At 50.9% G+C, this 25,387-nt stretch overlaps 9 protein-coding genes across 9 annotated transcripts; 5 read left to right on the top strand and 4 right to left on the bottom strand.

Annotated features, from left to right (window-relative positions):
* Window positions 1-52: 52 nt before the first annotated feature.
* Window positions 53-1,011, top strand: BJY04DRAFT_215259 (M50 family metallopeptidase; the record flags this gene model as incomplete). The annotated part of the gene is made up of 4 exons (XM_073715433.1): window positions 53-238; window positions 287-649; window positions 705-749; window positions 799-1,011. 4 exons carry the CDS (start codon window positions 53-55, stop codon window positions 1,009-1,011), a joined length of 807 nt encoding a protein of 268 aa, XP_073574624.1.
* A 300-nt stretch (window positions 1,012-1,311) lies between these two features.
* Window positions 1,312-4,060, bottom strand: BJY04DRAFT_182075 (putative pH signal transduction protein PalI). The gene is made up of 3 exons (XM_073710283.1): window positions 3,389-4,060; window positions 2,099-3,341; window positions 1,312-2,045 (listed from the first exon to the last, which is right to left on the bottom strand). Exons 1-3 carry the CDS (start codon window positions 3,576-3,578, stop codon window positions 1,562-1,564), a joined length of 1,917 nt encoding a protein of 638 aa, XP_073574623.1. The 5' UTR covers window positions 3,579-4,060; the 3' UTR covers window positions 1,312-1,561.
* A 1,915-nt stretch (window positions 4,061-5,975) lies between these two features.
* Window positions 5,976-6,311, top strand: BJY04DRAFT_215257 (uncharacterized protein; the record flags this gene model as incomplete). The annotated part of the gene is made up of 2 exons (XM_073715432.1): window positions 5,976-6,163; window positions 6,227-6,311. The coding sequence occupies 2 exons, from the start codon at window positions 5,976-5,978 to the stop codon at window positions 6,309-6,311; spliced, it is 273 nt and encodes a 90-aa protein (XP_073574622.1).
* A 399-nt stretch (window positions 6,312-6,710) lies between these two features.
* Window positions 6,711-10,042, top strand: BJY04DRAFT_233068 (glycoside hydrolase family 55 protein; the record flags this gene model as incomplete). Its single annotated transcript, XM_073719876.1, has 6 exons — window positions 6,711-6,800; window positions 7,179-7,470; window positions 7,552-7,973; window positions 8,021-8,386; window positions 8,436-8,909; window positions 8,957-10,042. 6 exons carry the CDS (start codon window positions 6,711-6,713, stop codon window positions 9,716-9,718), a joined length of 2,406 nt encoding a protein of 801 aa, XP_073574621.1. The 3' UTR covers window positions 9,719-10,042.
* A 411-nt stretch (window positions 10,043-10,453) lies between these two features.
* On the top strand, window positions 10,454-16,048 carry BJY04DRAFT_205817 (uncharacterized protein; the record flags this gene model as incomplete). The annotated part of the gene is made up of 6 exons (XM_073713638.1): window positions 10,454-10,499; window positions 10,559-12,846; window positions 13,697-14,035; window positions 14,083-14,223; window positions 14,269-14,979; window positions 15,404-16,048. The coding sequence occupies 6 exons, from the start codon at window positions 10,454-10,456 to the stop codon at window positions 16,046-16,048; spliced, it is 4,170 nt and encodes a 1,389-aa protein (XP_073574620.1).
* Window positions 16,049-16,118: 70 nt separating this feature from the next.
* On the bottom strand, window positions 16,119-18,630 carry BJY04DRAFT_215252 (putative G-patch domain protein; the record flags this gene model as incomplete). The annotated part of the gene is made up of 6 exons (XM_073715431.1): window positions 16,119-17,150; window positions 17,205-17,612; window positions 17,660-17,859; window positions 17,912-17,957; window positions 18,168-18,431; window positions 18,472-18,630. The coding sequence occupies 6 exons, from the start codon at window positions 18,628-18,630 to the stop codon at window positions 16,119-16,121; spliced, it is 2,109 nt and encodes a 702-aa protein (XP_073574619.1).
* A 509-nt stretch (window positions 18,631-19,139) lies between these two features.
* BJY04DRAFT_215251 (uncharacterized protein) lies at window positions 19,140-20,141 on the bottom strand (the record flags this gene model as incomplete). Its single annotated transcript, XM_073715430.1, has 2 exons — window positions 19,140-19,978; window positions 20,036-20,141. 2 exons carry the CDS (start codon window positions 20,139-20,141, stop codon window positions 19,140-19,142), a joined length of 945 nt encoding a protein of 314 aa, XP_073574618.1.
* Window positions 20,142-21,345: 1,204 nt separating this feature from the next.
* BJY04DRAFT_170637 (transcription factor domain-containing protein) lies at window positions 21,346-24,256 on the top strand. Its single transcript, XM_073709230.1, has 4 exons — window positions 21,346-21,483; window positions 21,540-21,845; window positions 21,900-23,805; window positions 23,866-24,256. Exons 1-4 carry the CDS (start codon window positions 21,397-21,399, stop codon window positions 24,000-24,002), a joined length of 2,436 nt encoding a protein of 811 aa, XP_073574617.1. The 5' UTR covers window positions 21,346-21,396; the 3' UTR covers window positions 24,003-24,256.
* Window positions 24,257-24,300: 44 nt separating this feature from the next.
* BJY04DRAFT_233066 (2-deoxyribose-5-phosphate aldolase) lies at window positions 24,301-25,213 on the bottom strand. The gene has a single exon (XM_073719875.1). It carries the CDS (start codon window positions 25,102-25,104, stop codon window positions 24,313-24,315), a length of 792 nt encoding a protein of 263 aa, XP_073574616.1. The 5' UTR covers window positions 25,105-25,213; the 3' UTR covers window positions 24,301-24,312.
* Window positions 25,214-25,387: the final 174 nt, after the last annotated feature.

Genomic DNA, 25,387 nt, shown 5'->3' with positions numbered 1-25,387 from the left:
TATTCAAATTTGACTTTGTTCCAAGGCAAAAAAGTAAAACGCACGATCGATAATGGCGCCTTATCATGATTTCCTTGTGAGGCGCGCCCTCGAGACCTCAGAGTCTCACCTCTACAAGCGGGATCTCACCGTCAACCACACTCAGGCTGTCACCCTCGGTGTGATGGGCGCATACGTTGTGATTATCGCGCTTCTCTGGAATCTACCGTATCTACGATATACTCTGTGGCCATTCAAAGTTTGTCTTTCTATCGTCTGAAGAAAACACAGCTAACATCAACAACAGATGCTGGTCATCGCATTCCATGAATTCGGCCACGCAATAACCGCCTGCTGCACCGGCGGGCGCGTCAAGTCGATCTCCTTAGATCCACACGAAGGAGGCGTCACGCACATGCAAGGCGGCATCAGTGCAATCACCTTACCCGCCGGGTACCTGGGGTCGTCGATTATCGGGGCGCTGCTGATCTTCGCGGGGTTCAACATCATCGCGAGCAAAGTTGCGAGCATCATTCTCGGTGTCTGCTTCTTGTTGACGCTCTGGTGGGCAAGAAGGGATTGGCTGACTATCTTGACGGTTCTGCTGGCCGTTGGGTTGCTGGTTGCTTGCTGGTTCATCGCGCATGGGCAGGCATTGAGATGGGTTGTTGTAGGTTTGACCTTGTCTGTCAGCGCGGGAATCAAAACGCTAATCATATGTGTAGTTGTTCATTGGGGTTATGTCTGCGCTGTATAGCGTCTGGGATATTGTGAATTTTTGAACCCATCCTCTTCCTGTTCCCTCTGCTGACGATCTAGTGCGACGACCTTATCCTTCGAAAAGTGAATTCTTCCGATGCAAGCGTTTTTGCGCAGCGATATGGCGGTTCTTCGCGCTGCTGGGGCCTTCTCTGGTCCATGGTCTCTCTCATCTTCATTGCTATTGCTATTGTGGCTGGGATTGCGGCATTTCCACAGTCGTTCAGCCAGCAGGAGGATGACGCGGCGGGATTCCTGCCGACGAAGTTGTAGCTGCTTTGGTTTGGCTTGTGGATGATACGTGTCTTCTGAATCAATGCGGCGTTTGTGGATGATCGGTAAAGATCTGGCGTTGTGAGCAAGATTGCAAATGTGGTATCTGGCGGCCGGGAAGTCGTTATTGGTAACCTAACTTGTGACAGCTATCTTCAGCGAGCGGCGCTGTTGTTGCATGGATATACATCTCTAGTACTTGATTTTAATATACCCCAGGTTTGAGTTCTTAGTGGCCGACTTTGCAGTGACGGCTAAATAATGTGTACTAGTCAGAAATACAGTAGACTTTTGGAGGCTGAATTAAATATAGCCACATGCTATCTACTTTAGTGTCGCTGTCCGGCAGTCCGGCTGGAAAATCCGCCAGGGATCGTAGCAGCTTCTGTAAAGTCTATCTGCACCCTTGTCTTTGGTATTCGTAGACAAAGTTCGAATGTATAGCGATGTACTCGAAAAGAAAACAGGATAGACAATTCCATCCCTTGACAGCACCAGACGCCAAGATTTCTGTACAAGTATAGTAAAGCAAAGATTCCGACAATCTCATTCATGGGATGGGGTATCTCGTAATATTCTGGCCCGGCAGTGGTGGCATACGCCCACCTTGACCCATACCAGCCCGGAGATCAAAGTCGGGGTTGTTCTCGAGCAAGACATCGACGCGCTTCTGTTGAGCAGCTTGCGCAGGCATGGGCGGCGGCCGCCAGTTTGGGTTAATTGGCCGCTCCGATATTGATGTAAAATGGCTTACTTCGCTAGCAGCAGGTGAGCTCGGACGTTCCACCCCAATTTCCTTCGGCTTTTGCTCACCAGAGTTGCCTGGTGTCAGGGCAGAGGGCACCCGGGGGTTACCAGCTGCTGACTCGTTCCGACTCGTATAAACAGGGTCTGCATCCTCATAATACAAACTACCTGAATGTGAACGAATGTGACGTGGTTGGGCTGGTTGCTGACTCTGCTGATACGGCAAGTTCGGTTCACTTGATTGGTACGCTTGCTGGCCCCAGTTTGAACGAGGATGAGAGTACGATCTGTAGCAACTTAGTGGCTGAAGATGGAAGAAAGAAAAGAAACGCAATCTTACGGTGTCCGGCTGTAGAGGCTCGAGGGGCTGACAGGCTCGTGATGATGGTCAGTTGAGAGCGCATGGTGATGCGGCTCTGGCATCGTATCCTGCGATTCATCATGTCGTGGCTGCGGTATCATTTCGATAGCCTGACCGACTGGTCCTTGATCCGGAGACACTGCCATTCCGATCGGTCCAGGCGATCTTTGACGCGCAGAGGGGCCACGGTAGCCATATTCATCACCTTCCATCGGTCGTGGTCCGGGGCCGTAGCCGCCTGCCGATGGATTTGCTCGGTATCCTCCGCGTGCCATCATACCAGGAGGTCCTCCGCGCATTGAACGCCCAGAGGGCGGCCCACGAGTATTAGGACCGTGTGGGCCTCCGTATGGGCCTCCGTAAGGGCCGCCACGGCCATATCCCCCGCGCGATGGGTATCCGCCGCGCCCGCGTGGAGCGAACCCTGGAGGAGGGGGCCCTCTTCGCGGGTCTGAGTATGGGTCACGCGTTCTGTTATCTGTAGGCCCAGGAGGTCCAGGGGTACGCATTCGAGATGCCGAGTTATGTGGCATTGGCGGCACTGGGTTTCCAAATTCATCTCTATGAGGGTTATTGTATGGTACCGGGTCGCCAGGGATCCGCGACGGATAAGTATTATCCTGAACGGATGGATCACTATGGTTATTCAATGGTGTACGGTCGTCGTCGCTTTCGAGCGTAGTGGTGCGGAAGGTGGCAAATGTAGGCGCGGATTCAGAGCTTTGAGACGCGGCAACAAAGGTATCCTTCGACTCAGGCGCTATCGGCTTGGGCTCATTCAGCGCAGCTGCGGCGACGTTCTGGCGGCTATAGTAAGTGTCTCCGCTCATTTCGGCATTCTCCGCGATGCGCCTTTTACGAGCCTTGCGGCTAACCAATGTCCGGCGCATGGCGCAAGTAACGACTCCGCAAGTGACTAAGATGATAGTTGCGGCAAGCACAATCCACCCACCCCATGACAGATGCGGGACGAACAATAGTATGTCAACCAGGAAGGCGAGGAGTGAGACGAGGAGGGTTGGGAGAAGTAGGATCAAAAGGGCGAGAAGGAAGCGAGGGGAGTGCGACGGAGCGTGAAAGTGAGCTGCTGCGGCGAGGCAAAGACATATCAGTGTGAGGAAAGCAGCGATCGGATGGACGATGAGGATAGAAGAGAGGGATTTTCGGGCGTCAGAGGGGAGGTTAAAGTCGCTATCGCTGCTTCCGGTATTCTCAATATCCTCTGGAGTAGCATTAGCGACAAGTAACGTCGATATGCGCGCAACAAACCGGTAGTATAGCCGACATGGATCGCAGTGCAACTGCCAGCTTTGCAGTAGCCAAACACGCCGTACTCGACATTATCGAAAGTCGCTAGCGGAATATTCTTGACGATGGGGGTGGATATCACCGAAAGAAGGAGAAGAACAAAAGCAATAAGAAGGAGAACAGTTAATGGAGTCGCCGGCTTGAGCAACATTGTGAGGAGCGCGCAATAGCCGCGGAGGCTCCTCTGCCGTCAGCGAGAAAAGATAACGAACGTCAGGTAGGGGGGAAAGTGACCCTTGACGGCAGCGACACACGCACGCGGGAGAGATGGAGAGGATGACCTCAAAGAAAATCACAGCATTGAGGGCGTCATTGGGCTGCCTTGACTCTTTCTCTGGGAGAATATATTGAGGAGGCAACGGGGGAGTGCAGAACTCCGCAGGGGGCAAGAAAGAGACACTGGACAGAGACCGTGGATGAACTGAGGGGAGAGAGGCTAACGTAACGTAGTTAATTGGAGAAATAACTGGTAGTAGTAGTGGTGCAGAAACGACACAAAATGAGCTTCTTGTCCAGACAAGAGAAGATAAGGGAGAAAAGAGAAGGCGCAGAGAACGAAAGAATAATACTAAGGTAGTAGTATCTGGCTAGTCGTGACTATGTTAAGCGTGAGGATTAATTGATTAATTGATTGACTGAATGATGGATTGATTGAAGGAGGTGAGGATCGATGGATGCCTTTTAATTACTTAATCACCCTCCTCTCTGCTCTTCGTAATCTCCTCCAGCTGCTGTTTCTATCCCACACTAACTACTAACTAACTCTCTCCATCAACCCTCCACTATCTGAATTTACTTGGACTTGGAGTCACCAAAGTCACTGCTACAAACAAATACCCGTCAATTCCTATCGAGACTTGCAGCCATGCTCTCCGTCTCGCCTGAATTCTTCCTTCCCCAACTCGCTTTTCTCCGTGGTGGCTGAGCCCGACCTAGCTAAAGCATCCACCACCCAAAGATTCCATCATGATTCGCTGTCCAGCACAAGTAACCATGCGGTCGAGTTCCACCGGCCAAGCGCGTCTCCGTCAATTGAAATTGTTTTCGCTGCGAGATGCCATCGATGGAACAAGGATTCAGACAGGCAATCAGACATTCATGATTCAATCATCTGACTATATCTAGGCCGCGACTCGTAAGTTTGGCAGCTCAAGATACTCACTTGAGTACGTATTCAATCTTCTCGGCTATTCTGCTGTTCTCTGCCGCTGAGACGTTTGAGCCGAGCCCAATACGAGTAAGATTGGCTGCCGCTCCTGTCAGGATGGATGACGCGAGCGCCCCACGACGGGAGCTTGCTATCTCTCGCTGAGTCGCTGGCCCGACATTATTCGAAACGTCTCGACAATCGAGAATCAAGATTGGGAGTCTGGGACACACTCCCGTTTCCAGGGACGACCCAGTTTGTTTTAAGATAGTGGGACGCGAAATTGGCACTGCAACTTCAATGTTCAATCAGGGTATCACGACTCCACGAGTACTCCAGCTTGGCGCCTCGTGCTTCTAGCGCGATCCACCATCTTTGACTCTGCGCTTGACAGGCTGCGGGGTCAACAAACCATGACCGATGTATCGCATGGGTGAAGTCGAGATTGTGCTGTAGCCTGTCTCAGTGGCGGATGTCGTACTCTGGAGAACACGCGCCCTCCACGTATGAGATAATGAGAGTACCAAGACCGACTGCATAAGTAGTCCTTTGACGAGGACGCTGTGGAGGATGATTACTCCGGGGATCTGGACCTAAATCATTGGATGGATCGAGAGGTTTGCAGAGAGACATTTCAAATTGAAGGTAGTCCGAATAAAAACGCATTGGCCTTGGTTCAAGTAACCTTATTATTGCGATCTCCATTAATCTTTCTCTGATCATTGAGACTTCGGACCATTTCTTTCGATTACTTAACACATGCTTCGGTGAGCAGCTTGTTTTCTCGGCTTTCTTGTCCAATACAGGCTCCCTCCGCGCGTCATATGGTTTGACAGGCTTTCAATAGACCCTGTTCACATTGTGTTAGTATCCTTCTGGTTTCCCGAAGAGCTGGGGACTTGAACGGAGGCGGAGTGCCGAATAATAGCCACACAAGCTATCTATCCCACGGTTCCCACACCATGATACTAGTCGTCAGCCTGTCGATCATCCACTATGAAACTCAAGGCTTGTCTCGTGAGCTTGGCCTTGCTGATGGAGGAGACCACTGTAGCTCCCTTAGAAGCTGAGAAGTGGTGTAACCAGGGGACTCATCAGAGCTTGTTGTTGATTGACTGTCGAACGCCCGTTGAGTAATCTTCCATTGCCCAAAAATCCTCCGAGCTGTGGGCTTCGTCTTGACCGCGGGATGACAGGCGAGTGCAACTATTGAAGCAGCGCTATGGCGGTTATAAATTCAGTTGCGTAAAAGGAGGTTGTCCGATGAGTGATAGTCGGTGATGCATATTTGCTTTTCCCAAGACCTCCGAGTCTTTTCTGGTTGCGGGTTTCCCGCCGGTATAAAGACCACGCCCTCGTCCTGAGGGCGACAAGATAAACATCAAGAGATTACAATTCAGAATGCCCGCTCTCTGGAAGTCCCCTTGGATGAGATCCAAAATCAGCCTCAACGACGAACAGCACGATCAATTACTCCCCGAAAAGCGAGATGCCGGCCAGCTGTCAGTGAAAGAGGTCCTGCCACAAGCCACTGCTGCACGAGAACGCTATGTTGGGTTTGGCATTGGCGGCGCAGGGAATATTCGCAAGTCAGATACTCGGCTCTTCCATTGTCCTTAAGTGTAAAATCAAATACTAACTTCTATAAAAAGGGTGAAGACACGTGGTGGAGCGGCGACCAAAGAAACAGCTGAGAGGAGAATCGACGAGACTGGAATGGCCAGAGTTGAGGGATAGAATGATAGTGGAATGAATGTTCAATGTAAGAGTCGAGGTCTGGACTGATTTGGGGGAATGCCGTCCCTGCTTGGATCTCTGGAATGCTGCAGTGGCTCATCATGGTCGTCACTCTTTCCTCCCACCACAAACCCACCTGCAGCTTCAGCAGTCTAGCATACTCAGGCTCAGCATCTGTCAATTACTTTGTCTACTCTGAAATATATGGCTCTCTGCATTGCGATGCATTCCATCCAATAAGCTTGCGCTTTTCCTGCTCCGACCGGCCCCTTCAGAGTCCCATCCACACGAAGGTTGTTTTCCTTTGTCGACATCACCTGAGCGGTTGAATCAACAATGAGTTCTAATACACAGCATGCTATGGAGGTTCCCTGATTTAGCATAATTGAGATAGCCGAGATGACATCGATAGATCGAAATCTGGATTCCCTCCATGGATTCGTCGCGATGGTGATCTTGACTCAGTCTGTCATGCTGGCACGAGCCCAGGTATGCAGGAATCTCGTGGATCTGTCCAGACCGAATAAGTTATGAAGGGCACATAGCCGCCATTTCAATGCTCTTTTCTTCCTCGTCTCGACACTTCGTCCCCGCCCGGGTTCTCTACAACTTTTATCGCGTTCAAATGTGTCACTGCGGACTCCTATGATTTCACAGTCCTAGGAAATCCCGCTGTGCTGTGAGTATGGCTTTATCTACGCTTTTGCATCAGTTACTGGCGCTTTTATGCTGCCTGTCTGCACAAGTCACCGCTACCGAGGACCGAATATTCAACTTTGTGCCGGGGTTGGATGCCATCCTGAGACCGGAATACTCGCCTCACCCATCGTATGTTTCCCAGTGCCTCGAGTACTGGACTATGGCAAGCTAATCAAAGATACCAGAGGGATCCCATTTACAATTCAGAATTACGCAGCGCAACCATGGCATGAATTGAACAATGTGACTCACCAACCGAACCGGCCGGCTCTTAGTTGCGCATCCTCCACTGGGTCATCCAAATTTTGGTATGGAGAGATTCAGCACAATGGAGAATCCTCTTTTCTAGTCCCGGGATATAAAGACAAGTACAAGGTGTTTCGCAATGTGGTAGCCGACTATGGTGCCGACAACACGGGGAAGTCCGACGCATCCTCCGCTATCCAGAGTGCGATCAGAGGTAGGAGTCCATCTCTACTCGTATATGGCCGTAACATCTCTACTCGTATATGGCCGTAACAACTAACTCTCAATACACTAGATGGCCCTTCTGGTGGCCCTGCGCGAGATGCCCACGCTATGGGAACGACTGGCCAACCAGCTATTATCTACTTACCTGGGGGCACCTACCTACTAAAAGCTGCCCTACAGCTATACGTTGGAACAGTAATAATTGGGGACCCAACAAACCCACCAGTACTGAAAGCAGAGCCAGGGTTTGCAGGAGACCACATAATTTACGCAAAGGATCCCAACTTTGGTGGAACAATCAACTTCTACATAGGCATCAAGAATCTTGTTCTTGACTCAACGGGACTTAATTCATCCTTGACAATGACTCTTCTAGATTGGACTGTGAGCCAAGCAACTCAGTTGTCGAATGTTCAATTCAACATGCCCCAAGCCCCGACGGCCCATATTGGGCTGACCACGCAATACGATTACAACAGTAACATAATTGTGGTGAGTGGTCAGCTTACTGCCTGAGTGTTCTTCGCTGAATCGTATAGAATGATCTTCGCTTCAATGGAGGCAATGTTGGTATGAAGCTTAGTGGGCAGCAGTGGGTCTTTAAGAATCTTGTCTTCACGGGGACTGAGACTGGTGTACTTGCGGGAGGAACCGATATCGTGTTTCTGGGTTGCCAGTTCAATAACGGCAAAACCGGAATCGACGCGACTGGGACATCGGGATCCTTGACTGTGATTGACTCTAGCGGCTCAGGGCTTGAGAATTTCGTGGTGTCGAGCACTTCCACTGGTGCTGGCAATTCAATCATCTTGGAGAACATCCAGAATACAGGCACCACTGTAAGCCTTGGAGGAAAGGCTGTCATGAGTGGCAGTATCCCCAATACTTGGGTACATGGAAGCTTGGTAAGGCAACCCGCTGCGATTCGCCCCCCATGGCTGACAGGAAAGATAGTATACGGCCGGGAACGCCAAGATGCAGCACGTCAATGGTCAAACAGTAACGACACCACGAGCAGCAGCGCTCTTGACTGGAGGAAAATACTTTACAAAGACCCCTCCAACTTTTCAGGAATATTCAACAGCTCAGGTCTTGAACATCAAGAATGTCCAGGGTAGACCGGTCTATGGAGATGGGGCGACGGATGATACGCAGAATATCAACGAGATTCTAGCGGAGAATGCCGACTGCAGCCTGATCTATTTCCCTGCAGGAACATACATGGTCACCGACACAATCTTCGTCCCTGCGGGGAGACGTATTGTTGGTGATCCTTACGCTTCGGTCATCAGCGGCGTTGGTGCCAAATTCCAAGACCCGGCTGCGGTTCGGCCCATGGTCAAGTTTGGATATCCCGGAGATGTCGGCATAGTGCAAGTTAGCGACATGAGCTTTACTGTTGGGGACATCCTCCCGGGATGTAAAATTGTCAGTATCTTGCTTAATTGTTTGCGTCCGGCGGCTAATTAATCTAGGTCGAAGTAAATATTGCGGGCACAAAGCCAGGTGATGTCGGGTTCTGGAATACTCACATCCGAATTGGTGGTGCAGTCGGAAGTAAAGTTGAGAGCCAGTGTACGACGAGCCCAGATAAGTGCAAGGCAGCCTGGGCTGCTCTTCATCTCACCAGTACTTCCTCCGCTTATATCGAGAATATGTGGGGATGGACAGCGGATCATGACCTTGACGGCAGCAACGGCCAAACCATCTCAACCGGCCGAGGTCTTCTCGTGGAAGCGACTGCCGCTACATGGCTAGTTGGAACAGGATTCGAGCACCATACGCTCTACCAGTACAATTTCGATTCCGCGCACAACGTGTTTTCGACGATGCAACAGAGCGAATCCCCGTATTGGCAAGGACCCGGCAATGCCCTAGCTCCCGCCCCGTGGCAGGATCACCCAGCTTCCAGTGATCCAGACTTCTCTCAATGTGCTGCAGAGGACGCCCTATGTCGCATGGCACTATTTGAACGGATCCGAGCTTCTTCAAATCTCTTCCTGTACGGGGGTTGCAATTGGGTGTTTTTCAACAACGGTGGAAACTGCAACACAACTAGTGGAAAGTGTCAGAAAAACGCCGTGCAAGTCTTGGACTCGTCATCAATCTATCTATATGGAACAAACACCAAAAGTACGATCAACATGATGCTAGACGGCAACCGGGCCGTCGCGACAGAGGACGAAAATGCGGGTGGCTGGGGAGGAGTCATTGCCGCGTATCTTTTCAATGTATGAAACCCTTGACAAGCCGCCGGCATTTGCACATTATTGTTTACTTTTCCATCTTCGACGGACATGATTCAATGGATCAGATTATGTTAGGGAGGCTTACGGAGTACTCTGTACTCCTACTGAACTGTAGCGTCGCTGTGATGATTATTGGGTGCCGTACATAAAACGAAGGATAATCCTGAATTCACTGTCTAATATATTAGGACTGTATCAGAAATTGAACAATAACTATCATCATGTTTCTAATCATGTATTTCAGCCGCAAAAGTGCCGAGTGTGGGTGGCCAAAGGTACTCTCCGAACACCGCTTGGGCCGTCAGTTTCGGCCTCCTCACCTCGGCCAGCAACTTGGAACGCCTCTGCCAACTCAACGCTTGAGAAACAACACCCACGCAGAAGAATAACCTGTCCAACCACGTCATTCCGTTTTATCGCCCTCTCCAATCACTATCAGCCATGCTAGATCTGGTGGCTTGCAGTCGTATTCGCCTTGTTTCCATGTCGGGCTCATGTGTGGGTGGCTGGGCTCCGAGGAGGCTGGCAAACACCCCATAAGCCAACCTTCTCCCTCTCAACTGCCGACCGCGATGGCTTTGTCCTCCTACCCTGGTAGGAATCTTGCCGGTTGAGTTTCTTCTCTGGTCTTTTTGTCAATTGAAAGTCATAACCTACATTGTGGGAATGCATCCGCTGTGCTGCAAGTGAGCTTCCTGCATACATTCCTCGGCTGCCCCCGCCATGCTTGCCCCGACTGCTGGGAATGTGAGTCTGAGAACTGTCAGCTGTACGTATCTGATCTGTCTCGGTTCTGTGTGTGTTTGTTCATTTATTAACATTCTGCAGCAAGCAGACCACAGCTATTCCGCACCGAGTCGCAGCAGTCTGCTGCGGCTTCGGACGACTACTTTTCCCTCTCCAGTCGAACGACTGCGACTCGCTCAGCAAGCGGCGCAAGCGAAGCGACCATAATGCGATATGCAACGCCAAATTCACATCCCGTTTCACAAATTTCCTCGCCTGCTGTATCTCGAACCCTCCTAGCACCGCCACCACCTGCTGTTCCAAGAGCAGAGCAGAATGCAGAGATACTAGCCGAGCCACGCCAAACTTTCGTGACGAACATTGATAGTGGATCGCAATCGACAGAGAATAAGGGTACTGAAGTCGAATTGGACGGGACCCGCGGAAAGGCCGTGAGGGACAGCTATGCGGGCCGAGAACCAACGCCAGGGATGGATGATTCGCCGTATATTCGCTTCGCTATCAACCAACTTACTCATGATGATGATCCAAGAAGGTCGAGCGATAGTGCCAGGGAAACAGCTCCGACAGGGCGTCTTCTTTGGGACGGCGGCTTGGGTCAGTTCGTCCGTGCTGTGACGCCTCCTGCTCAGCAACAATTGCCGCCACAATTTCCGCGGGACAGAAGCCCCCAAGCCTCGGTAGACCCAGAGGCCTTTGTTGCAGTTGATCCTCCGGAAGGGAACTTGATCTATCCGCCGCTGGATTTTGTCCCAGTCGTGCTTCGACCGTGGGCATTATCCATAGTCATTCTATGTGTGTTGCTGATGATTGCCGGCATTGGATTTAGCAATGCCTGGTCTCGAGATCATCAAGGACTCTGGGAATATGACGGACGAGGCGGTTCGCGTTACTTTGTGGTTCAATTCCTCCCTCAGCTTCTGGGAATTCTTATATCTCTTCTCACATTCGTCATCCAAGCCGCGGTATACCGCATAATGCCGTTTGCGATTATGGCGTCCGAAAGGCCTTTCAAGAAAACGTTGCAAGCTCTACCAACCTTACCGAAAAACTTCTTGCTTCCGGACCTTTCGCAAGTCATTAATGGGGAGACTCTTGTTGGATTCGCGTTGTTCACAATCTGGCTTTCTAACTTCATTGCAGTGCCATTGTTGAGCTGTTTCTTTCAGGCCAAGTGGTTCGCTGGCAATGCTGATGGAGAATGGCGGTGGGCTGCTGTAAGGTCCGTTGGCTGGGCATTGATAGCGATATACACTCTGCTTGCATTGGGACTGATCTTGTTGATGCTTCGCTTCTTCCGCACATGGTCCGGCTTAATGTGGGATCCCGTCTGCCTTGCCGATCTGATTACCGTCATTCAGCGATCAAATGTCCTACCCGACTTTGAAGATACCGAGACTACTTCGGACGTCAGCACAGCCTTGAGGTCGAGGGCACTGCGGCTGGGGTACTGGCAATTATCCCAAGGACGGAGCCCAGAGGTATTCTACGGCATTGGGGAGCCTGGTGCTACAGTTGGCAATCCTTCTCTACACATCGGTGCGAAATATCGCAGAGATCACGTATCCAAAGTGTCGTTTGATGCCGAGAAAAATGGCTCCCAAGACCTATATTCGCCTTCTATTCGCTATCAATGGGCCCCATGGTTTCTTCGGAGAGCACCGGTCATCATATGGACTATGACTATCTGTGCCCTTTTCATCGCCTTCGTTGTCGTGAGCTTCGTTAACAATGCTGTTGAAGAGGGGTTCCCCCCTCGTTTGACCACTCGGCCATCATCAAGCGCGTTTTCCTCCTCGAACTTTCTGTACAGCTTCATCCCGGCATTGATCGGAAACTGTCTATTTCTTGCATGGCAGCATATCGACTTGTACTTTCGCGCGCTGCAGCCATTTGCCATGCTATCCTCTCCAGAAGGGGCCTCTGCAGAGCAGAGCCTATTACTAGCATATCCTTCTCTCCTTCCTATCCATGTCACCATCACGGCGGTGACTAACAAGCACTACAAGGTGGCGTGGATCTCTTTGATAAGCGTCATTTCTGGTGCCATTCCAATCCTCGCTGGCGGCGTCTTCATCGCACTCACCTACCCCGGAAACGAAATAAAGATCGCCTCGTTGATGCCTGCTTTTTATGCAATTGTGGTATTCTGTGCCATATACATGGCTTCCTTTATATCTATCTGGCCTGGTCGTCGTCGGTACCTACCCCACGACATCGGCACCCTCGCTGATCAAATGAGCTTCCTCTATCAAAGCCCTCTGCTTTCAGACAAACTTCTGCGGGAGCCACGCAGTAAGACGGATCTCGTGACGCGGCTAGTGATCACTCCGCCAGGCGATAGGGACTATCCTCGATACGGCTTTGGTGTTTACATTGGACGCGATGGCCGGGAGCACCTGGGTATTGATCGGTTCAGTCGACCGGGCCGAGCCGATATGCTCATTACCACTGGATCCATGAAACAGTAATGACAAGATTAATGACATTAGAGAAGATGAGTTATGATTTTATTTGGCGACATCATGGGCCTTCTCATAATGTAAATGAGATATGACTGATGAAGAACCGAGATGAGTTGCATTGTATACCACGGAGTTGTAATAGACAGAATACTATGATGGAAAATTCAAGTCTGCTTCTTAGGGCTGTTGTCGTCACGTTTGTCTTACATCACGTGCTCTCACATGACTTTAGGTAGACCCCAAATGGGCGAATTGCGAGTCATTCCTGTTTCCTCCTGCACAGCCCCCAGAGTCCAGATTGTCGTCTACATAGGTATAACATAGGCACCACATGGTAGCCCTTGACGATGGACTTGGTCCGTTATTGATTTGTTCTGGTCGTATCTTGCCTTAAGATGGTCTATCCCGGAAGACCCAGCACGGGCTGCCAAACATGCCGCTCTCGGCGCATCAAAGTAGGTCTACGGTCCGGCGCCTCTCCAGATCAATGACTGACCTGTATTAGTGTGATGAAACACGCCCTAATTGCAAGGCCTGTGTTCGCACAGGCCGAGATTGCCCAGGCTATCCGCATCCTCTGGATGTCATGATGAGACCCCAAACAGGCATGGCTCGCAAGAGCGGGAACACCGCTGTGTTGGCACAGTCGCCCGCAAAGCGCGACGATAGCGACACGGAATCTCAGTCACCAAAGTCTGAACTCTCGCGTCTTCCCTGCTATCCAGAAACTTCAAGCCCCGCCGCCTCTTCGCAGATTCCTGGTGGTCTATATCTGCCTATGGAAGACACCGTCACTGCATTATTTTTTAATTCCTATATCTATACTCCAAGAGACCCGATGGTCCGAATGGGCTCAATGGAGCTTTTGCCACAGTTGTATGCCGCTGCCCCTTTTAGTTCGCATCTGCACATGAGTTCCTTGGCTGTGGCCTTCTTTTCGGTCGCGGCATGGACCCGCCAAGGGCGTTTGCTCCAAGAAGCAGATCGTTTCTTTGGAAAGGCGCTTTCTCGCACTCGCCAGGCACTGCAAGGCGATGTCGAGCAAAATTATGATGAAATACTGATGACGTTGATGTTGCTTTACATATACGAAGTGAGTTTCATATTGTCTGTAGAGAACATCCCCTAACACAGATACAGTGCTTTACGTCAATCAAAGAAAACAAACCCTCACCGAAACATCATCTGCGAGGTGCGATCGCTGTAATCAATAGCTGTGGATCTAGGCGACCCAACACGCCATTAGCAGATACTTTGACAAATGCCGTTCAAAAAGAGATCGTAAGGAGCTTCTCTATTTTGCCCAGCAATAACCTGACCTTTTAGATTCTCACTGCCACAACGAATAGTCAAGTTCCATTATTCAAGATCCCCGAAGTATGGCCGCTTTCGCCTCCAGTTCCACAATTGGCCTCCTCGCGACTGACCATGATTTCGACCAAACTGGTGGAGCTGCGAGAGCGCTGGGAGGGCTTTGCTGCTCGCACCGAACCCATGGACCTCAGCGAAGTGGAATCTATTCTCTTCGAGGCTCGTCTGATCGATGACCAATTTAGCGCCTGGACTCTTTCCCTGCCCAAACACTGGGATCCTGCCCCCGCAAGTTCAATCCCGGAAAGCGTCCGGGATGCGGGACTGTATCAGGGTCGCTGTGACTGCTATACCGACAGCTGGATTGCCGAAACGTGGAACGAGTACCGGACGTACAGGCTTGCTGTTCAGAACATCATATTTCGCTGTCTATGTCTCTTGTCTAACTGCGCGGATGATATTCAGTCGACTACGGAAACTATATATGCGCTCGCGGTGGACATCTGCGCCACCGTGCCCTTCTTCTTGGGTAGTCAGACCGGTTCCATGCGGATCACTGACCATCGAGTCGAGTACCCGCAGGCGGACTGGGGGCGTACAAATAGTGCTTCGCGGCAGCAGACAGCGCCCCTGGTGGGCGGTTGGTTTGTCATTTATCCCCTGCAGAGTCTCTGCTCAGCCGAGACGCTACCTGACGACTTGGTTAAGTGGGCGCACGGACAGGTGGTGCGGATTCATCAAATCTACACGTCCGGGCTGACGCCGCCTGGAGCTTGAACATAAACTTCGTATAGCATATTATAGAATATAGAAATAATACATTTTAATCTCTCAATAATTCCACCGGGTTCTTGTCGCTTCCCAAGTTGTTCTAACTCCGGTTAAGCAGCGTTATCCCCGACACCAGCCCCATCACGTGACCGAGACTCCGCATTGTACAACTCCACCTTGGTCAGCTTCTCGACTGTTCCTGATTTCGGTTTTGCTGCCATTTTCCATTCCTCAGAATTGTTTAGTGACTCATTCGCCTTTCTTTCAAGCCGATTGATATACTACCCTCTTCCACTCCTACCTACCATTTCAGATTGCCCAGAGTCATTTCTACCAGCACAACCCCAAGAATCTACAATCCGCCGCGTGAGCATCAAAGAACGAAACAAACTCCAATTCCGTCAAAATGGTGCTCTCCTGGTTCACCTCCAGCTCATCACCGATACCCTCCGGACCAGAACCCACGTTTTCATCACCGTCATCACCCCCTCCCTCACCACCACCACCACCGCCGCCACAACAACAACAACCACCCGCCGAACCCCCAAAGGAAGACCTCCCCAAACTGTGGACCCCGCAAACAAACACAAAGCTCTTCTTCGGCGGCGCCCTCTTCTTCACCCTCTCCCTCCTCACCACCCGCCGCGCCCTTGTCCGCCGCTTCAACGCCATGATCCCACCCTACTATACGTCGTCGATATACCATAAGCCGAAAGTGAATGGTGGGGGAGAGGCGTTTGAGGCGCTGCATCTGGCGACGATTAATGTGTTGAGTTTTGCGATGATGGCGTCTGGGGGTGTGCTTTGGGCGATGGGGGTGAATAGTTTGGATGATATGAGGTCGTATGTGCGGAAAAGGATGCTGGAGGGGCATGACCATAGTCTGGGTGAAGCGGATAAGGTTGTGGAGAAGGATTTGGAGGAGTGGGTTGCAAAGTATTTGGGGAAGAGGATTGAGGATGGGAAGTTGAAGGATCTGGAGAAAGGTGGTGGTGGTAGTGGTGGTCAGAAGGAATCTACGTGAGGTTGAAGTTGAATACTCGTTAGGAGGTTATTACTGTACAATATTCGTGTGGGTTTTATATGGCTGGCTATCAAACACTCCTATCCTTGTCAAATTGCTCATAACGGCTTCGGGCGGTCTGTCTTGTCTTTTCGAGGAACTCATCGTACCGGTTGCGCGTGTTGCGCGCGGCCTCCTCGCTCGCCTCGCCGAGCTTGCCGCCTTGTGCCCCTAATCCAACGCCTTGGGCGTAGACTTCTGTTGAGATTGGGGCTGTTATTCCGGAGCCTTGCGCGCCGAGACCACTGCCCGCGGACCAACCCATCTTGCTGAGCAGCGAGGCTCCCTTCGATATTGATTCGGCTGGCGGCGATGGCTCGGGTTCTGGTGCAGGCGCAGGTTTGGCTGTTGCATTTTTGGAACGCCCGAATGCCTTGCGGCGTTCGCGCGCGCGGTCGCGGTATTCAGGTGACGGCGGAATGATGCCGTGCTTGATGAGCTTGTGCGTAGCTTTGATAACTAGCTCCTCTTTCTGCAAGTTACCAGTGTGGAGTTGGCTGAGACGTTCATGGCGGTTGACCTCTGCCATGGTCTTGAACTGTCGCATGCAAAGATAGCAGCAGTTTCGGTTCGGGTCGCCGTACGATTGGCGAGGGAGCGCTGCAGGCGACTCACTTTCTTCTTTGGTCTCGGTGTCGGCATCCTTATTTTTGATACCGTGCAGTTCTGCATGGCGATTGCTCCAGAACTGAAGGTGCGAGGGCATTGCCATCTTCTTAGCGCCGGTTGCGGTAGATGCAACATCGGCTTTGCGCTTCTTAGCCTTCTCCGTAGCTTCTCTAGCCTTGGCCTCGGACTGGCCAACTTGCTTATCATTCTTGGGTGCTTGCTGGGAATCCGAGTCCGTTGAAACTGTAAGCTCGGTCACATAGGCCTCCTCATCCCAGTACATCAGCTTCATAGCTGGATTGCTCAGAGGACTAAAGGTGAATTGTTCGGTAGTCGCAACCGGGTTCATGACCGGCACAAAAACACCCGCGTGAATATAGCTGACCATCACTGGTTTGGATGAGATAGTAAACTTCTCGAAAGAATATAGCCGCGAGACGGCCGCTTGGGCATCCTAGTCTTGTTAACTTGGCACATTCATCGTTGTAAGAGAGGGAGAAAAAAGTACCTGAATGGTAGCAAATTCTGCAAATCCATATCGCCAGCTCTCATTGCTTCTGCGGTCCCGTACCAGCAAGACACGACGAAGTGAGCCTTCCCGCGCTCCTAAGTTGGAGTCTCCGGTGGTCGACGCGACCTTGGCACCTTTCCTTTGTGTAACTGATGCGTTATCTGAGCTGTTTGGGCGGTACAGCTTAGCAACGCCTTTGGCCAGGAGCTCTTCGGTCACAGAGGCCTCAAGTCCTCTGAAAAGTAAAAATTGCGAAGGTTGGTTTTCGGGAGCGGCATCGTTGTCGCCATGGTTGTCTAGTCTAGGTGCAACTATACCTGGAGGACCCGCTGGTCCGCCGTCTGTATTCCGTGGAGCTTGGCATCGGAAACATCTTTGGCGGGTCGAATAGTTGACAACATTGCACTGGTCTGTCAGTTCGCGTACGCTGCGTAGAGACTATTGTTGCGCACCATCATGCAAGCCCAATCTCCTTCTGCCCTAGCTTTGGCGCGATCCTCTCTTTCCCGGCTGTATGCAATGCGCACTTTAGTCCCCCGGTCGTCCAGCGCGCTCGGTCCACAGAGGTATATTGTCGGAAAATTGCGTTCAACAAAGGATCGAGAATGGCCGAGGTTCCGAAATCGGAGAAAGCCCAGCTGACGAGATATTTCTGCGGCACGTTAGCAGCTGGAGGGGCGCACAGGACAATATTTATTACTCACTCGTTTGCCGGTCACGAATCACACGCACCTCCTCCAGACCTTCAATCTGATAAAATTCATTCAATTCTTTCGAAATCTGTTCACCACGCCGATGCACATCTCAGCCTCATGTCATTACGAAAGCTTGATCCCACCGAAAGTGACCCAGATTCCCGATAAGACGGAAAAATGAAGTCCATTAAGGAGGAAGGGAGGGAAGGCCCAACGTCTTCTTCCACCATATCCACCGGTATTCCTTCCATCATAACTTCTCGACTCTCTTGTCCGTATTGAGCTCGACTGCGGCGTGGACTTCGGCTTCGACTTCGGCTGTAGCTTCTGCTTCGACTTCTTGAGCGATATCCTTCGCGATCACGATCGCGGTAGCTATGCCGTGGCCGTCGAGGAGGTGATCGCGAGGATCGTTGCCGTAAGTCATCGCGGTCCCGACTGCGGTAGCCCGACCTAGAATCGGAATGATCTCGTGGATGATCACGTCTTCTATCGGCTGCAGGGGCTCGGGGAGGAGAGTGTATGGGGGCTGTATTTGACAAGCAGATAATTATTAGTGCTTTTCGAACCTGGGGAAATGATGCGGGGAGGTATGTACCGCCAGGTGAGTGAGAAAGTGGTGGAGGGTTGTCGTCATACATGCGGCCATCCCTATCGTCTCTCCGGGGGAATGACCGCGAAGATGAACCGGAGTTATACCTGGTATCCTCAGAACGAAAATAAGACATGATGACGAGACATGAAGATCGAAAGTAAGACAAGCCGAGGACGAAGAGGAAATGCGAACGTCGATGAGCGATGGTGGCAGAATTACGCCGCCTTTACGGTAGGCATGGGATTTGGTTAAGCCATCATCATTCCTACAACGTCCGTTCCAGTTCAGATTTCGGCCTTTGCTGGTCTCTTGCCGGGGCTTTAAGGGCAATACCTTTAACTCTCACTGTTTGACTGACGGAGGAGCTCGACCAGCAAGAATGCGCGCTAATATCACACCATCGTGCCAGTAACTACGTTGTAGGCTACTTGGGTTCTACATTGCACAGTATAAATCACGAGTTCATCGATCATATTGGTAGTAAAGAGATCGCAATGATACGCAAGCATGCTAAGTACAACGGGTCTTCCTATCAGAATCACATCCAAGCCAGTCGGACTGATCCAGATCGTACCAAGACCTAATCATTATCATGACGAAAGGGCAGATTGCTGCGAAAGAAGAGTCGTAAACATTGTCAACTTATTTAGACGGAGCCTCAAGCTTGGGAGGGTCTGCAATGCAAATGCCATGGTAACAGTATCCGCCCTCACATTCACGGTCGTTGTGGCAGACTAGCTGCGGCGAGCGAGCTTCCAGCTTCGGAGGGTCAGCGACACAGATACCGTGGTAGCAGTATCCGCCTTCACACTCGCGGTCGTTATGACAGATCAATTGGGGAGAACGAGCTTCCAGCCTCGGGGGATCAGCGACGCAGATCCCATGGTAGCAATAGCCGCCCTCGCACTCTCGATCATTGTGGCAGATAAGCTGGGGAGAGCGAGACTCAAGCTCCAGGCGAGGAGGGTCAGCAACACAGATCCCATGGTAACAGTAGCCGCCCTCACACTCCCGATCATTGTGGCAGATAAGCTGAGGGGATCGACGGACAAAACGCATTTTCGAAGGAGATGGCCCAGCCATGCAAAGACCATTGTAGCAATAGCCACCATGACAATTGGCGTAACACGCAGCGTCGCTAAGGTCAGGGGCCTCGATAGTGGTGTCTTTGTCAATACTGGGAGGATGACAGAGGCCATTGATACACACATCGTCGTTCTTGCAGTTGGAGTTCTCCCGACAGATATATTCATCGAGCTCCTTGCTGTCGGCAATGCAAAAGTTATAGAAACATCTAAGCCCTTGACCACAACCCTTGTTGTCATCACACTTTTGTCCCAAGCCGGCACGCTTGGCGAGGTGCTGGGATCCCTTGTTGAGCTGATCAGGCCAGGTGCACTTGTGTTGAACACAGACAGGGCCATTGATGTTGGAGAGACAGTCACGATCACTGAAGCAACCGACAACATCAACATTGCCATCTAGAAAGGGTCCATGGAGTTAGCCTTGGCTGAGAGAGGAAGATTCCGAAAACATACCAGCCTTAAGAGTGATACCATCGTCCTCAACGACACCACCGCCATTGGGGGAGTCCAGCGTCATGACCATGGATATGAAGAAGAATAGGAGAACGTAGAGCTTCATCTTGAAGTAGTTGGTTTATTGAAGTATGGTTTGAAATGTGGTGGAAGACAGGAGTGGGAGGTGGGAGAAGAGGGTGGAATGAGAGGTTGAGAAGAGGTAAGAGAGAAGATGGGAAGTAAGAGAGGACATCTTTATGTACTCTCTTCAAATCCTCAGTGTGCGTTTGTTCAAAGCTTTTAGCGAGGGAGTGAAGTCAAGTGAATGTGCAGGTAAACAGAGTCAGGTGTTGAGGGGATTAGGCAGGGTGGAGGAAGCTTGTCCTTTGTTAGCCACCCTGCCCCAAGCCATCTGCTGCGCTACTTTTTCCTCCCTCCTCACTCCCCTGTTACCTCTGTCACTCTGTGGAGAAGAACTCAAGCCACATGCACACTGCTGTCGGAAGCAGATAAAGATTGATCTTATCTTAGAAAAGGATGTGTAACCCATCAGTCTTTCTGCTCTGATGCAGCAGAGGCATCATCTTTGTCGCTCTGGCACTTGGTGACCGCTTCCGGCTCCATCAAAGAACTTCTGGTCTCGAAGATATATCCTGCTGAAACACTAGCATGACTTACTAGCATGATTCTTTCTGTTGGTGGTTTGCACGCCCTTCATACGCTATCTCGATCCCGGATTCCTTCGGACTCGTAACACGACGCATGGTTGAAAGAACTCGCCGGAATCAAATCTGCTGTCAAGGCGATGAGGACAGCTCAAGGTGAATTTACATAGTGTAGGGCTGACTGGCTGTGCGTTGCCGACTCTCTTCCTTGCTATGCCGTGTAGTTAGACCAATCGTTAGGTATCTGCCTTCCTTTTATTTCATCCAGTCTGTCTCCTAAGGCAAGCGGCAGAGAAGGTTGGTAAATCTTGTAACCATACAGGGCATACAAGGACTTTAGAGCTACCTAGGTAGGTAAGTAGTGAAACTTGGCTCATCGCCCATCGACTCGGTGTGTGCAATCATTTATATTGCACCAGACGGTAAAGCATCTCAGAATATCCATGAATGTGCAGATATTATGAAAAGTACAAGAATAAGAGCATTCAGCAAGTGCCATTCAGCTAGTATAGCCTCTCTGGTATGTGAGCATGGATGCTGTCATAAACAATTCGACAATCAAGGTCATTCGAAGTATAAGAAGAGTGATGCACGTGATCGGCTGGTGGGCTAAAACAGGCAAGAGATGCCGATTCCCACCAACCTTCAACCTCCATGAATCGCCCTTGCAAGGCTTACAACATTTCGATTTGTCTCAGCAATGAGGAAAATAATATGGGAGGTGGAGAAACAATTGGCCCTAGAGGCTCTCGTGAAAAGGTATCAAGGGCATGCCAGCGCTGCCGGCGCCAGAAATTGAAGGTATCTCAGCCGAAGGCAATTGCTCAGGTCCAAGGTAGCTGAGCCCAGTGATACAGTGTGACCCGCAGCGCCCTTGCGTTCCATGCGCTCGGTCTGGAACAAGCTGCCAACCTTCAGTGCCAGGGAAGTGGAAGGCATACTCTCCGCCGTCGGATCCAACCACCCGCCCTCCCAAACGGCCTCGCACTACCGAGTCGGAACCTGTTGATCGTCCCACTGAAAACACACAGAACACTCGGCTCCGAAACAATACCTCAGTAAGCGTCAATCAGACTGACAGGAGCTCGACTGAGCATCAGTCGCTGGGTGAAGGTAATGATCAGCCATGGAAGTCAAGCTCTACTATGGCTCTGGTAGATGGCGTAAGCGAACCGTATTTTGTTATTTGTTACTGAACTACACTGATTTTCCTGAAGGCTTTTGAATTTCATAATGCGACCGCTCCCGAGGCCTCACTGACAGATGCCATCCCTGGGGGTCAGCAGCGGAAAGAGAACATCACAGGCCCTCGCGAAAGATCTCTCACTAGAGGAGCTGGCTTCGATACAATCCCACCGACCATGCGACTACTGACGCAATCATCACGAACAGCCGTGTCTGAACTTAAGTCGTTACTTCCAACCCAAGAGGCTGCTGCTCTGCTTATCGACACGTACTTTGATCGGGTGCATTGGTTTATGCTTATCTTTTACCAGGACGAATTCAGACAACGCTGGAAGCATCTCTATTCTCATAACACCAGTCAACCCACATCGTGCCATCAGGATGCGGACTTCTTGAGTGTGCTTCTCTTGGTAATTGCTATCGGTCTGCAATACACCGGAGCCCATCGAAGGCGTCTTCTGGCTACCTATAACGTTGACATTGAAACGCTTAGTGAGCGCATTTTCTCGGCCATTCAGGCTAAGCTCCTAGACATCTTGTCCTTCGGTTCGCTCGAAGCCGTACAGACATGCATTCTGCTGGGAACATATTACCTTTACCACGGTTCTCCGGGGCTTGCATGGCCGGTGTGCGGCTGTGGCCTTCGCATTGCCCAAGCCCTTAACTTACATCGGAAACCGGCAAGAGCTGCAGCAAGCTCAGCACACTCTGCTGACTGGCGCAAGCAATACGAAACCAAAAAGCGTTGTTGGTGGGCCATATACGAGGTTGAGACATTCTGCTCGATGTCCTATGGTTACCCTCATAGTATTAAGGATATCGATTGTGATGTGGAGCCGTTAGACCCATCTGCCAAATCGCAAATTGTGCTATCGCCCAAGTCATTCGACGAACCACTGACTTGTGGGGCCACTCTTCTGTCGTACAAGTACTTCATGTCGAAGCTGTCAGTGTTAATCAAAACGTCACTCGCCGAACTGTACCGTATAGGGTCGAGTTCCGCAAAGACACCTCCGGGTAGCTCGACCACACGTCTGCTCCACCTTGTCGAGAAAGTTGCTGAGCTGGAAGCCAAACTACAGCAGTGGTACACAGAGCTTCCGCCAGAGCTTCAAATTGAAACTCACTCAAGTGCTGGGGCTAGTTATTCAGCTGAGGAATTAGACCTGGACATCGGCGCATCTAGTCCTCGCTTCTACAATCATATCTTTCAGCTGCAAGCATTGACCCTCAAGCTTGCGTATGATAACGCCAGAATCCTCGTTCATCGACCACTTCTCTCGTACAAGTTGGTGAACAGTCCAAGTGGCCAAGAGGTTGGACGCCCTCGTGAACCCGTTCCTTTGGATCAAAGTCGTCTAGATCCCTTTCGATCATCCTTGCAATCATGTCGAGAGGCTGCTCTTAGTACGTCGGAAGTGGCAGCAATGCCAATTGCCGAGCTTGCTTCTAGCGAGTACTCTGCGGCATTTGTAGGTATACATACTTTCACTGCCGGTATTACGCTAGGTATCTTGAGCAGTCTTGAGCCTTTGAGTCACGAATCCCATTTGGCAAAAAACGGCCTCCATCGGCTCATACGTGTTCAAACAAAGTTGAAGAGTCGTTACCCAATGGCTGCGCAGAGTCTCGAGATTCTCCAACGGCTGACCAAGCATATTATGGAAAGGGAGCTGACGGCCATTCTGAACGTGGAAAAGCCGCTGAATACCCCAGCTCACACTACGAATGCGCGCGCCGCCACTGAGGACATCACCTTCAGTGCTGGAAGATACCCAAGCGTTCATCAAAAGCCGGCAGGCTGGCCCAGCTCCGACCACGCAATACGTTCGACAGAATCTGCAACCGTTAACGGTTTTGTTGGTTTTAGTGGTGACCTGCCCATTGAAGGTGCAGAGGATCCCGCGTTATCACAAGCGGTTTATGATTTTGATCAGGGTACGACCCCCGCCCAATTCCGAAAAGTTCTGAAGACTAATGGAATCGTGATTTGTTTAGCTATCCTAAACCAAGACCTACCAACTCAAGGAGGAACACCTATAAGCTCATCCCTCTTTTGGCCTCCTGCGGATGATTTGCCAGCACTTGAACAGGCATGGATATGGGGTTTAGATAGCTTTGCGCCTCCTGAATGAGAATCCTTGGCGCTCTGACTGTTTCCTCGTTCACCACCATCATAAAACAGAAGCAGAAGCCAGCAAGCTTTTTATTGTCTCATACTTGAGCGGTCGCACTACATCTGGGCAGGTAGTGCCATACCAAGGACTCACTAACATGATTCCCTTGTTGACCAAGTTTAGATTCATCCCAGTGACGAGACGCTTCAAGCTGAAGACATTTACAAACTGGTCTAGAGCCATCATACTACAATATATGCTTGATTTGCAGCTATTCTGAATGCTGAGTTTTCGGCCTTCAGCAATGCCCAAGCTCGACCATAGATTTTCAGTATTCAATATTTTCTCCATCTTCCTTGATGGGCCTGAATGAAACCTCTCGGGGTACCTCACCAATCCCGCGGCTCTTAGCCTCATCAAGAATAGCCAAAGTAGCTGTGGCCCCTATGCGAGTAACCCCGAGTGTCATGACATGCAGCAAATCGTCCAGAGTTCTCACACCCCCAGCAGCCTTGATCTGGACATCACTGCCTGAACTTTCCCGCATCAATCGCAAATCCTTGACCGTCGCTCCCCGATAGTTGTACGACCCATCAACCTGCTTGACAAAACCGTACCCAGTCGATGTTTTGACAAAAGCGACGCCAAGTTCCGTGCATATCCGGCAAAGTTGTACTATGTGTTCTGGCTTGAGATAGTCATTCTCAAAGATAACCTTCAAGATGGCTCTATTGTCCGTAACCGCCTTATTGATCAAGCGAATCTCCCTGGTCACATATTCCCAGTCTCCGCCGAGAACCTTGCCAACATTGACCACCATGTCGATTTCGTCGCCACCGGCCTTTGCGGCATCCGTTGCCTCCGCAACTTTGATTTCAGTTGTGCTGTTGCCGTGAGGGAAGCCGATGACGGGGCATACTAAGACTCCTGAACCAGCGAGCTCCTTCTTGGCGAGGGGGATCGAGTAGGGTTTCACGCATGCCGTGGCGACGTTATTTTCACGAGCGATCTTGAGGCCTTTGACGATGTCATCGTCTGTCATGGTCGGATGGAGGAGAGAGTGGTCTATCATCTTGGATAGTTGATGAAGCGTCACGGTGATCGTAGTGTTCGAGGCCATTCTGCCTGTTACTCGATGAAGAAGTTGAAAGGCAGGTTAGAATAGAAGTCTTATGACGCTGTGGAAAGTGATAAAGAAGAAGGATAAATGATTTAAAAACAGGCCATTGAGTGATGAAGCAAGATTCAACTTTTCAGCCTTTCTATACTCCGTACATGGCTGCCGGCGGAGGTTTTGACCAGAAGTATAGCAGCCGCTCCGGTCCAAGAGCCGGTAGTCGGAAGGCCTACTCGAAGGGGTAAACCTCTTCCACCGGAAGACTCCACATCTGAGGTCCCACCTG

This window comes from Aspergillus karnatakaensis (genome assembly GCF_047715665.1).
Source record: "Aspergillus karnatakaensis strain CBS 102800 unplaced genomic scaffold BJY04scaffold_9, whole genome shotgun sequence".
Lineage (NCBI taxonomy): Eukaryota > Fungi > Ascomycota > Eurotiomycetes > Eurotiales > Aspergillaceae > Aspergillus > Aspergillus karnatakaensis.
Note: the sequence above shows the minus strand (reverse complement) of the source record. Positions and strands in the feature narration are given on the sequence as shown.

What these genes read in the sequence shown, in the direction of transcription:
- BJY04DRAFT_170637 (XM_073709230.1), top strand. Translation starts at nt 21,397, where the DNA reads ATGGGAGGTGGAGAAACAATTGGCCCTAGAGGCTCTCGTGAAAAGGTA. An exon ending in GCCGGCGCCAGAAATTGAAG is followed by an intron (nt 21,484 to 21,539) that starts GTATCTCAGCCG and finishes CCAGTGATACAG; the next exon opens with TGTGACCCGCAGCGCCCTTG. An exon ending in GGTTTATGATTTTGATCAGG is followed by an intron (nt 23,806 to 23,865) that starts GTACGACCCCCG and finishes TGATTTGTTTAG; the next exon opens with CTATCCTAAACCAAGACCTA.
- BJY04DRAFT_233066 (XM_073719875.1), bottom strand. Translation starts at nt 25,104, where the DNA reads ATGGCCTCGAACACTACGATCACCGTGACGCTTCATCAACTATCCAAG.
- BJY04DRAFT_182075 (XM_073710283.1), bottom strand. Translation starts at nt 3,578, where the DNA reads ATGTTGCTCAAGCCGGCGACTCCATTAACTGTTCTCCTTCTTATTGCT. An exon ending in CCATGTCGGCTATACTACCG is followed by an intron (nt 3,342 to 3,388) that starts GTTTGTTGCGCG and finishes ATGCTACTCCAG; the next exon opens with AGGATATTGAGAATACCGGA. An exon ending in AGCCTCTACAGCCGGACACC is followed by an intron (nt 2,046 to 2,098) that starts GTAAGATTGCGT and finishes AAGTTGCTACAG; the next exon opens with ATCGTACTCTCATCCTCGTT.